We start from the raw sequence: 13,500 nt of genomic DNA, 5'->3' as shown, positions 1-13,500 counted from the left end.
CAAAAAAATTCTGCAAAAAGGAGAAAGAAAGAAAACGTAATACGCTTCTTCCTTTTCTCAAAACTTAGAGAGATGTAATAATAAAAGTTTTAATTCTCACTTACTTGTGGCCCGTCCGAGCAATTATTGTTTCTCGTGGTTCCGAGTGCGATATAATTTTTTAATCGTGTAACTTTTTAATTCCTATTTACTTACGGAACTGCGATTTAACGTAATTATCGCGTTTCATTATTCCGCCCTGTGTTTCTTGCCTTTCACCCTCCTAACTCGAGTTTTCGTAGTAACTAAAATATGATGAACGTAGATGCGCAAAACCGCAATTTATCGTACTTTCGCGGAATTTTCTTAATCCTAGCAATAGATTTTATGCAACTCGGAGTGACAAAATTTATATAACTTGTTTACGCAAGAAATTTTCAATGCCTAAGTTTTGCGTTCATCAAAGTAATTTCATAAACTGGAAACAATTTTATTCAAAAGTAATGCTTGATATATCAATAAATTTTTAATATATACAGATTAATTATATTTTTTTATCGACAAAGTACGCTAATACAATTTATATTTTTCTTTTTTGTTTTACTTTTTTCTTATATCCCAACTAAGAATTTTAATAAGAGAAAATAACCGAACGTGCAAATAAAACAGAATAACGTGCAAATAAAACAGAATTCTATTTTTCTGTAGATTGTCGACAGAGTGTGTACTAATCGATATCGTCGTGTAGCTCATTCTTATTCAGCGAAACGGCCAGGAAAAGCTTTTATTCCGTCGGAGTTCGTGATGGTACTGCGCAATTAAGCGATTCTCCTTCAAAGAGTGGCTATGAGCTGCGATGAAAAGAACGGGAAGAATCTCATAAAGGGATATGATCTTGTAAATTTCCATCTAGCTTCAGCTAACCCTCGTACAAAATTCTGTATATGAGAAAGAGAGAGAGAGAGAGAGAGAGAGAGAGAGAGAGTGTGTGTGTGTGTGTGTGTGTGTGTGTGCGTGTGTCTCTTTCAAAGCCGACATGTGACATTCCATTGCATTTGATCATAGAATTCGATCTGAATGCAATATACGATTTCCTGTCGAGAATAAAAAAAAATTTTTGATAGAAATTCAGCAAAAAGCAGTCACTTTTACAATCAAATGTCACCGCCTACATATTTAATTGCATTCTATATTGCTTAAAATTCCTCTTTAATTCTACTTAATCTTTTTTTATTTTCTCGTATTCTTTGATTCAAAAACTGTAATTTCGTCATATCGATTACATTATGCTATATTAATGTTAGCCAAGAAATTTCTTTTAACTGTCATATATATTTTTATCAGTTTATGTGTAAAATCTATATCTATCTCGATTTTAATTTATGTTTTAAAACAAAATATATGTTTAAAATTTAATTTACTAAAAACTAAAAACACGCTTTTATCAAGAAAAATCTCTTCTTTAAGAGTTAATAGACCTTCTTCCACAAACACGAAAAAAATCTACGATGTCATCTAATGGAAAATATGGAAAATATTAAACGACAAGACTATTATGTCTTTGTTCTGTTTGAGAAATATTTAATGTCTTTAAGATTGAATTTTTATTACAAAAAAGTCCGCATTATTTTATGTGATTATGAATAGAATTTTTCATAAACTTTTAAGTGAAATGTAAATTATTATTGGTCTTATAAAAATTGAAATGATTTTATATCTTCATATATAATATATTTGTATGTATTTCTTTTGATATCTTCTGATATTTTCTTGATAAATTCTGCTTATTTTTTATTTATATTTACAAACTCTTGCAAGTTTTTTATTAAGAAAATGTAATGAAAAATTTTTATAATTATTATAATTAGAAATAAATAGTATTAATTGTAATTTAGATAAATTAAAACATATTCTACAAATTAAAATATCGATATTAAAAGATTCTGAAATAATATCTTTATAAAAAGAAATAATAAAGAATAAAAAAAAATGGAGAGGAAAAATATTTCTAGAAAGAAAACATGGGCAAAAGTTTTAAAATTCTCATAGATTTATTTTTCTGTTGGAAAACGTAAATTATATAATGCATCGAAATACAAAATTTAGAAGAAATTTAAATATGGAATCGTTTGCTATTTTTCGCTTTCAATCTATGCAATCAACATATTTGCAAAAAAAATTTTGCTCTAACAGCTGTTGTATTTTTATTTCTACTAAATAATAAATGACCCTTACACTCGTATGTTCGATGCAAGATTTTGTTAAATTGATGGTTTCATATTTGAAAGATCGATTGCTCGTGGTCGAAATCACTTCTTGTCGATATCAGGTAAATTCGTATGATTGAATACGATTGTAGAAGAAAGAAGTATCGACATAAGCTGAAAGGAGATCTATTTTATTCCCTGATATGAGAATTTTTATAACTGTTCGCTGTTAATAGCAAATTCTTGTGAGTTTTCAATCAGTTTCTTGGCAACAAATTAATGAAAATTATTTATTTCTAAAGATAATGTTAAAGATTTTAAAACATTTTTACCAAGCGGTTTATTTCTTTACTCTAATAGAAATAAACAAATTACTTTTTCAATTAGATTCCAATTAATTAGATAGTTATTACTTAAAATTGTAAAATTTTATATCTATTTTCGATTAAAAAAAAATCTGCAACCTTTTTCTTGATGCCGATAATAAAGAAAAGAGATATCGATTTCTTTTTATAATTGCAGTCGTATTTTATGGTGGAACAATGGCTGCTGAGAATACTACAAAAGAGAGATTCAAAATACGATTACAAACAATTAGACATGAAATAGGAATTTATAAAAAGCGAGACGATAAAGGAAGCCTTTATTAATATTACTATCGATTCAGTCTATGTATCACAATAGTTACTTAAAAACGTAAAAGTATAAAGATTATGCCGTAATTTTTTCTACGTGCAGCAAATTTTTTTCTTCTTTCCATCCCGCTACAAAATAATTCAATGATAGCGCATCGCGATCGTAAAGTTATCTCGGAAACGCTTTTGAGATGACGAGACTCGTTAAAAGTTGTACGGCTCGTTTGAAAATCTATCCAGTTCGCCTCGGCATTACATCGTTTCCTTCTTCCTTCTTTTTTTACCCTTTTTTTTTTTGGGTCTTCCAACGCAGCGCATAAAAATGCGAGATAAGTCCAGCGCTGCGGGACACACGGTGTCTCGGCCGTCGGCGGAATTGCAAGTTTCAATTTCTAAGAGAAACGGAAGATGCAGCGAAGCAGTTGCATCAACGTCATGCATCACGCCGGCGATATCGTTTGTTTAATGCAACGCGGCCGCGGGGCTTCCTTACAGACAATAATTTGTAACTGGCTCGCAACCGACTTATGAATTTCTATTTATTCTGCAAAAGTACGCGGTAAGTTTTCCCGGGGTTAAAAGTAGAACAGTGGAAACGTCGTGGGAACGCGATGCCCATATTCCTTCGATTCGCGCGAAAAGTATTTTTCGACTCGCAGTTCCAGCGCGAGTCGAAAAAGACATCTCAAACTTGTAACCGACTTCTTTTACGAATATTCAAAGCGACGTGCGGTCACGTTTTTCTGATGACGTGAATTTGGAGAAAAAAAACCTTGTCAGAAGGAGCCATCAAATATTCCACGATATATAAATAGATTGCGCGATATAACTTCTTTAACAAAAATCTCATTTGACTAATGCTTCTTCTTAACAGCTGAAAAGAGAGATTTAAAAGCTACGAGTATATATACATATTCGTAGCTTTTACTCGGTACACACACCACACACACACACACACACACACACACACACACGCGCGCGCGCGCGCGCGCGCGCGCGCACGCACACACACAGAGAGAGTTCTAGCTATGAAATATTATCAAGTAAATATTCCATACTTTTCAAAAAATGGAGTGCAGATGTATATTTTTAATACTTCATAAATGGGATTCTCTATTCGTGAACTTTAATCTTACATTTCTTTATTCTACAGTTAGTTTGTAGCAAATGCTTTCGTCATAACTACTACTTGAATTTCTCCTCTATGTGGGAAACTTGTGCACGATTATGTCGGCAACTTTCAATATGTTATACGTCAAAGCTGGTACCGAATTCGATAGTGTTCTAGTGTTTCGACGCTTTTCTCTTGGCATGTTTGGCATATCGAATACTGTATTCACATCTTACATTTAACGAAGTTGAAGCTTTTTCATCAAAGACGTCGCATTCTGAAGTAGAATAAAAGTAGAACAAAAGTTTGTAGATCAATTTTTAAAAACTAATTTTTAAAAACTAATTTTTAGGTTTTCAAAGAAACCTAATACCTATTAAATATTTAATACTCAATAACCAATGCATATTTACTGCATACTTATGCATTTATTATACATTTGTTATATCATATTCGCACGTAAATTCTTGGCTTTAAAAATATTTCAAAAAAATTATTACTATATTCTTGAAAAAAAAAAAAAAAAAGATAAAGCTATTTATCGATTTAAATATAGCCATTTTAAATAATCCCAAATTTTATATATTATATGAAAATTGCGTTTTAGGTTAAAAATCAAATTAGCATATTTATAGCGCAAATATTTCCGACAAAATTTGGCGTAAAGCTACCGGTTGTTTTTGTGTGGAGTGAGAATGGTGTTTATGGCAGTCGGGACTACTTTATGAACCTCAAGCGTAAGCTTCCTTAGCCTTTATAGTGCAGAATTAGAACGGTAATTTGTGTCCATGGCATCACACCGACGCGAACGGGTAAATTTATTGCGTGCCTAGCGATGCTCATCTTGTGGTTGGAAGTTTAACACAATTGCGACTACATTTAAAACTTTCGTCAAAGTTAAAAGAACTTCATTTTCATTTGGTAAAAAACATCAGTAGAATGACTATATTTTTATATTCCCTTCACTCGCGTTTTCCATTGTAAAGAAAATCTAATTTAGGAGTTAACAACTTGTTTTGTGTTAAAAGTTACAAACATTTGATAAATTAAAACATGCTAAATTAAACAAGTATAAAGTCTAATTTTTTTTATTACGCTTACAAAATTTCTTTTCTCTCCGAATTTGAGTGGCATAAATAATAATAAGCATTAAGAATTTTTTTTAATTGAATATTATATAATTATAACATGTTTAAATCAAATTTTAAATCTAATACATTTTTTATTAACTGCTGAAAGTTTCAATTTCAATAAATTCATATTTTCCATTGCTTCTAATCAAAATTTTAACTAAACATTCAAGGCACAAAAAAAAACTTACGCTATACGATCTAATATAAGGGACAAATAAATAATAGAGATGCTACTTAATATCGCTGAAACTCACGACTGTTAAAAGTTAATTTTAAAGTCAATATATTGATATTTACCACATGAAACAATATTTCTCGGTGGTTTATTATCGTAACTTTAACCGAGAAAGTTGAAAGTCGATATTGGATAACATTTTTCGAGTTTTGTCTCGAGCGTTCGTAAAATTATTAAACTTATCTTGGGTATTCCGAGATAGTTTTGCAATAATAATACTTGCTTTAACGTGGGCGGTCAATATCAATCTTGCGGTTTAACTCATGAGGATCCAAATCCATCTAATTGCGCGTAATGATTATAATCAGTCACTTAAATCAGCTTACATCCACATGCTCACAACAATGAGAGTCTTTAGCGATTTGAATGAAGCAATTTTTAGCCGTTAAATAGTTTCCTAATGATCGTTCAATTTGTTTGGATAATCATTAATAAAAAATTGTTTTAAATATTAAGAAATCTTTAAATTAATAAAAAAATCTGTTCTACTGGATCAAATTAATAAAAATTGTTCACAATATACTTGAAATTCATAAATTAATAAATTAAATCTGCTTCAATGATGTCTGTCAAATAAATGTCTCAGCTATTTTGACCAGCTTAATTATTTCCACTAAATTTAATTGATTATATTAAATCAATTAATTAGGAGATTAAATTCCTTTTTAAAGTATAAAAAAAATTCATGGAAACAATGTTCTTATAATTTTACTAATATTACATTGGATCTTTTATGTTTTATTTATTTTAGACCTGACATAAACGCAATAAGGGCATTGACCTCGGCTCAACCAGGAGCAGTAAAAGGTGCTCCTGTAGCAGCTGTAAGCAGGGTTGCAGCTGAAGAACGCGAATTGCCTAGGCAAGGAAGTCTTGTCGACGGGGAAGGCATCAAAATCGTTATTCATGACGTTGACAGCGATCTTGGTAAGTCTTGCTATGAAAATAGTACCAAATAATACATGTATATACATACATGTTAATCTTTACTTCTGAGTTAATCTTTACTTTTCTTTTATTTTACTATCTTTTTTTTATTGATTATTTATTGTTCTCTAAATTTTTAGCTATTTTTTTTATCAATTTTTATTATTTTTATCTATTTTTTGTTCGGAATACCGCCATAATATTATTATATCGTGAAACAATATTTTTTGTCGCATGTTTATAAAAAATGATTATCTGTTTTCACATTTCACAGAAATAGAGATTCTCTTTATTGTTATTAGATTATGCAATAACTAAGGATATATGGGCTCATCCTTCATTAAACTTTTTGCGAATAGATTTACGCCTTATCGAGAAAACTGAGTATCCACAAACCGTAGAAATGTTCTGCTATGAGTGCAAATGTTAGCATTAAACAAAAAAAAAAAAAAAAGGAAGAGATGAAGGAAAGGCAAGTGCGTTTGATCGATCGAGCTACGGCTTGCCGGGCGGTGATTCAATTCCGCGGATAACATCGGTTTCAGTTAACCTCAAGATTTTTATCCTGTCAGTGGTGGAATCCTGTTAATTAGGAATTGGAAATTTAATTTCGCAGGTTACCGTGCAATCCGTTCTCTCTCGAGAAGGCCAAGGCGCGAGTTCAAATACCGATTAACTTGCCATGAGAAATAACGAACGGCTCCGCGTCTTTGCACAGAATAACGCGACATTCGTGTTAATTATTTTGCAATTTTTAGTACAATCGTGCATCAGTCTCGATTCGCATACTGTTCCCGCGCTGACTTGCTTTTAACAGAATCACTCTTCCGCATAGGAGTGGCATTACAATAACTAAGATCGATGATATGCGCGCGTCGATATAGGAGAATCTTCCGCCGTCTTGTAAATGAGGAGAGATAATTTTCATAAAATAACACATCCTTATCGCGAGATAAAATGCATTATATTTATCGCGCATTAATCGCAACATTTTTATGTACTTATGTGATGTATTCCCGCGGGATTTCCAAGTTTGTTGTAAAAAATTTTTTGCAATTTTTTGCAATTTATAACTGGCAGGATAGATAGATATTCTTTGCAAATTATTTTGAAAATGTATCAAAAAAAAAAGAAAATATAATTTTATTATACAATCAAATGCACGACATATGTCATTAAAATGCATACATATACTAAAAAAACATTACTTGAACGTGTTAAGTTAAGAATATTTCTTATTTTTCTTTTTAAATATATAATACAGCAAAAAGCAAGATCTGAGATAATTTAATTTAGTTTAATCGATAATCTTCTCTGCTACAATTCTTAAATATAAACGTAATTACTATCAGAAAGCTAAAAAAACTTAACTATTCCATCGTTTAGATACAAAAATATATTTATTAATATATAATAACATATTATTTAGATATTATTTAATTTTTTAAATTTATAATGTTAAAAATAAATATTTAATGTAAAATAAGTTAAATAATAATTTTTTATGTCTAAATGATTAACAATGATAAACGTGCAGGGTAATTTTTAAATATTTACTATCGTACAATGAGTACATGAGATCTGCATAGATAATTTTTACATTAAATAAACGATTTTATCATCACTATAGATGAGAGATTAACTTAATTCGGTTACGAAATAATATTTTTTTATTAGCCAATTTTTTAAGCTTTCCTGAAAGAACCATTCATTTTCCTATTATATTTGATTAAAAAAAAATCTCCTTGTAGAGTAACTCAATCTATTTCAACAAGCAGAAATTAAAGTTTTGATATTATATTATAATTTTATGAACTATAAATATATTCAAAAATAAATCATTATAATTTGTTTTAATAATCATTTTATATTTCACATAGTATATTTATAATATTTTTTAAAAATTCCTTTTATTTATATATACTCATTTCTGAAATGTTACAAAAAATAGTTCAGGGTCTAGTATACAAATGTTCTTTCATTTTTGCGATGTTTTCGCAAAAATCGATCATTAGCTGACGAAAAAAAGGAATTAATAGAATTATCTCACACGGCAATACCGTCCTCTCTCTCTCTCTCTCTCTCTCTCTCTCTCTCTCTCTCTCAGGATTACAAGAAATTGATAGTCGGCAGCGGACGCCTGAAAGTACGCAAGAAGCGCTTGGATCTCTCCCAACGCGTACGGTTTGCAGAAAATATTATCGCGAGACCACTCAACACAGTACTTCCCTCTTCATCGCGCGGGTCACCAAGTTACAACTGCAAAAACCGGACCGTTTCATTTTTCTCGCCTGGCAGGCAACTCCCCCGCTCCGCGCGCTATATCGATTGCAGTCGCGACAGTTATCGCGATCTGACACGCCATGTAGGAGCTACGTGCGAATCGCGATGTCTGTCCATGTGTTCATTAACGACGTGTCGATCGGAAGGCAGATTACGCCATCGTCTATCCCGCGCCGATGAAACTGCGATGCAACGAATTGCAACACGCGAGATGGAGCGAGAGACACGAAAGGCTAGAGAGGAGAGAGAGAGAGAGAGAGAGAGAGAGAGAGAGAGGAGGAGAACGGAGAAACGAAACGGAAGGTGCGAAGATAACATGTACCTTTCATGCTAAAGTGATTGTATGTAATTTTATGATGTGCAAACTCGCTGCTACGACGACGTATATAACGTAGTTTGCAGAGAGTCGTTTGTTGAAATCGTTAGTGGATCACATAATTGATTTACGCCTCGTATAAGAGAGACAAGGTCTACGCGATATCTCGTGAATTAAAGGAAATTTACAAGGACGTGTGACGAAAACGTGTAATCACTAGTATACACGGATTAAAGAATATAAATTGATCGTTAATGTTTAACAAAAAAATAAGAATATTTTATATATAACGTAATTGAGATTTATATGACTTTTTGAAACGGTATAAACTTATATTGTGTTTCGTGACTGAATTTGTTATTGTATATCATTGTCACATTTTATTGTGAGACTGATTATTTGTAAGTATAAATACTGTCTATATAGAAATAAAACTAATAATTATATTAATTATACAACAAAATTATTGTTGGTAAGATTGCGTTGTAAAATTTTTCAAGTCTAAGAAAATGCAATACCACGTCTGATTTATTTAACATAGTAGATTAATTTGTTAATAAGAAATACAGTTGGAAAACTAGCGCGCGGAAAAGTGAAAAGTGCTTCAGGAAGATAATCGAGCATTTTCCATGCTAAGTAATTGCACAACATTCAAGCTCGTCGCAGCTAAGCTACTAATGAAATTCATGCAGAATCGTGTCCTACGATGTTTTTCATTTAAAACTAAACCGACTCAGAAAGTTCGTGCAATTAAGCAAACTCTTTACAACGCGTTACAATTATGTCTTCCTTCGTTTATAATTTTTAATTTTTATTATTCTTTACGTTCACGTACGAAAAAAAAAACCGATAAAATACATGTTTTAATAATCTACGATAAAATATTTCATTTGAAATTATAATAAATATTATTTCATCCTTATTGCGTTTAAATCTATCGGCGTTTTATGCGATTAAAAATTTATCTCTTTTTATTAAATCACAAAAATTTATCTCTTTTTATTAAATCACATCGATCGGCGGTTTAATTTAATATTTTTCCGCGGATCATCGTTAACTCTCCGAGAGACGTCGTGGTGTGTCGAGTTTGAACGTAGTAAGTGTTGTAACCGGGGTTGTGCCAAAATCGCCTTTATGCTACATCAAGCAGAAATCGTCGGGGGCGCATTATAAAAAAGGAACCGCTCGAAAATCTCGATCGTAATTCACCTCGCTTCGCTTCGCGGCCCTTTTATAGCTTATCGTATATTAACCAGAGATTTTCCGCTGCCGCATAAAATGTAACAACTTCAGTTAAACTTGTTTCCTTGCAGAGATACCGAACGATTTCTACCTGCATATATGCGAAAGGACTGATAGGTATTGCGTGGGCGTTGCAATCGTAGCAATCCGAAACTGATAACTGATAACAGCGTTGAGAAGAAATTCCGCCTTTTTTTCGAATCCGTCATGTTATAAAGTAACTCGAGCAGCGTGTATCTCTTAACATTTCATGACTAGTTTTATGACCATCCTGCTCTTTATTCGTTTTATATCTCGTGAATATCCCAAGCTACTATCTACCCACGAGCATATTTAAAATCTGTATCTATTTCAATTTCGAGTTAGAAAAAAAATGTTTATTTTTTTTTCCCAATACTTTTTTCTATATTTTTCAGGAATTTTTAGATTAAAAACTGTGAATTACAACTGTTTCTACTTCTATAAAGTTCGCAGGTTTATTTTGAGAGCTTCGAAATTTTTTGAGAGAATTTACAATAAATTTTATTAGTGAATCTCTTTTTTCGAAAATTTTATAGAAATAAATTATGTATTACAGACCTTTTTATCGGTATTATCTTTATGTACTTGATGTACTCACATATTATTTTATTTAGTATTTTATTTGTTAATCTTAGTCTATATTTAATCTTATTCTATCCGCATGATTTACTTCTTTAGAATATATGTTAATGGGTAGAAATGAGAGAATATGATTAATCAAGATTTATTAAAGTTATTAACATTAAATTTTAAACTCGTCGTATATTTTGCATCTTTCAGCTCCACGAATAAACGCGAAGAGGAGGGTAAAGCTGAGAAGAGATCCGGTTATGGATAAAGGACACAGAAGTGAGTACATAATTAGATGAGACTAATTACTACTGATTGAAGTATCTTCGATGTGCTTGAAACTTAAGATTCGAGAAGTGTCTGAATTCGCTCTACATTCAAACTTGTATCGATCGCCCACCGTTCCTCGACGTTGATATCGCTGATTTATATCGCCGCTGATACTTATTGCGCAAACAATGGTAATAGCACTCCATACTTCTAGTCTTGAACGTCAATTTTTTCGTCGTGATTACGAGTTAAACTGAAACTTTTGGCATTACTGACGCATCAATGCAATATGCAAATATTAGCATTCCAAATAAATCTCACTATTTTCTTTTGTATTTGAGATGCGTACTTTAAAAGGAAACATTAAAGGTTAAAAGAATTTTCTAAACATATTACAAAGATTTTAAAAAGAATATCTTTCTGAATATATTATATTAAATTGAAAAAAACTATCAAAATATTTGATTACTTTTTATTTTGCTTTGTATAATTTATATTTTTATATCTCAAGTTTAATCTCTATTACAGATTAATGATATCAGTCCGTGTCTTTCATTATATTAGAGATAATTTTTTTTTATCTCTATATTATCCTTTTTTTTCGATCTTATTGTTATAATAGTGTCATCATTTCACCTTTAAAGATTATCGATACTGTTGAGAAAAAAAATGAAATAGAAGGAAAATCATTTATAAAAAAAATTTAATAAAAATTTCACGAACGATTATATATGACGTAATACATATTTAAATGTCAAGGAGAAACTTGCCTCGTAGCAGAGCGAAAGATCAAGAGTTCCATCTGACAATGGCTAACTATTTATAATAAGAACAATGGGAACGTTCTCAAAAAGACATTTCTGTATAGCGGAGTAATCGCTCGCCAAAGGGGGGTGCAACAGGTTCGGCGGGCCTGGTGTGATGGTGGATCGAGAGATTAACGAATCGCGAGGTACTTTGATAGGATCCGAGTTAATCAGCAGCCGGGGCTGCGACACCATTAATCTTTTACCACTCTCCACGGAGAGCTCCATCTCTCTTTGTCATCCTTTCACGCGCCACTTCCTCTTCGGCCATTCTCTCTCACTTACGCTTTGTGTTTACCCTCCTCGTCCATTGTCATTTTACACCTCGGACTTTTAGCCCCTTTGTGCCTATTTCCACTGTGACATTCCGTGTATCGCTCGCATTTACATTCTCAATGAATTATGTATTTTAGGTTTTCATTCGAGCATACCCACACGTATGAGAGATATTTCAATAATTAAATTAAAGATTAAATCGCACGTTTTTGAGATTAAAAAAAAAAAAAAAAAAAAAAAAAGAAAAAAGAAGAAGAAAAAAAGAAAGGAAAAGATGAAAAACGGACATAAATTTCGAGAAATTTTTATAACATTGCCATTTGTCGTTGTTTTCCAACTTATTATCACGTTACACGCGTTATCGTTCGATCGCGTATCGTGCTGTGCAACGCGTTTGTCAATGTGGTGCCTCGCATCACACGGAGGTTGTCGATGCAACCAACCGTTGCTCTAAATGGATGACGGCTTACGGTTATATCAACCGTTATGTAATAGCTACTGCTACGGCGTGCAGTGTATGCGTTAAGTAAATAACCAGGTAAATGAGCGGAGATGAGAGAGAGAGAGGGAGAGAGAGAGAGAGAGAGAGAGAGAGGCAGCAACGGGACTCTAAGCCTGCGCCCGACGAGTAGGCGTGCGATTGACGTTTAATTATTCGTTGCGCATTCAGACGCTTCGTTTCCTCTATAACACGCGTCCGCGTTCTCGTCGTTTCTCCGTCATGACACGATAATATGGCAAGGGTTACCGGAGAAATTTATATTTTCACAATCATAACGAAAGTAAATTAACGAACGTAAAAAGAGATGATCGGCATTTCGACAACGAAAATTACTAGTAGAACGTTCTTAATAGCTTTGATAGCTTTCCGATTAAATATAACAATTATCATATCAAATTATTAATAGATTTAGGGAAACTATAGTACAAAGACTTTTTTTTTGATTAATCATATATGTTTAGTTATAAATAATAAATATAAACCGAGATCAAGTTAAGAGATATTGCAACGATCATTTGAAACGGTTCGCGGTTCGCCTTCTATTATTTACGTATTCGTCAGCGTCGCGAATTTCGTTATACAATTACCGCAGGCACTGTAATCAAATATTAATATGTACGCCAATTTAGAACAATTAATGCATTTATTTAATAGTACGAAATTCCCGACCATGACGACCGCACCGTAGCGAATTTACAAGCGGTCCAGTGATTCCAGTTCCGTCGTCCAGCTCGTTCAATATCGCGAAACTGCGAGTTATAATTACACGTGTGTTTGCTTGTCCGTATTACCAGCTTAAAATAAGTATATAAGCGATTTTTTAAATTTCATTTTATGATAAGCGGATTTAAATTCAAGACAATATATTGAATCATTCGTGAATCAAGCGATCCAATATTGCCTAGTAAACATTTACTAGGAATGGAATCATTAATTAATTTCCATCAAACAACTGTTTCATAGTTTCTATCTCGCATATTGTGTATC

At 32.1% G+C, this 13,500-nt stretch overlaps 1 protein-coding gene across 8 annotated transcripts in view; it reads left to right on the top strand.

Moving 5' to 3' along the window:
• Positions 1–13,500, top strand: part of Fife (regulating synaptic membrane exocytosis protein fife) — a 144,827-nt gene that overhangs the window by 80,354 nt on the left and 50,973 nt on the right. For all 8 annotated transcript variants that reach the window (XR_016139302.1, XR_016139303.1, XM_089076989.1 and 5 more), the window contains exons 10-11: positions 6,052–6,227; positions 10,870–10,938. Coding sequence is in view for 6 of the 8 variants with exons in the window: in XM_089076989.1 (XP_088933115.1) it covers positions 6,052–6,227; positions 10,870–10,938 (245 nt within the window). In the remaining 2 variants the exon portion in view is untranslated. The remainder of the gene's footprint in view (positions 1–6,051; positions 6,228–10,869; positions 10,939–13,500) is intronic.

This window comes from Pogonomyrmex barbatus, unplaced genomic scaffold (assembly GCF_055798465.1).
Source record: "Pogonomyrmex barbatus isolate J1 unplaced genomic scaffold, ASM5579846v1 scaffold2, whole genome shotgun sequence".
NCBI lineage: Eukaryota > Metazoa > Arthropoda > Insecta > Hymenoptera > Formicidae > Pogonomyrmex > Pogonomyrmex barbatus.
This window is presented reverse-complemented; position numbering and strand designations above follow the sequence as displayed.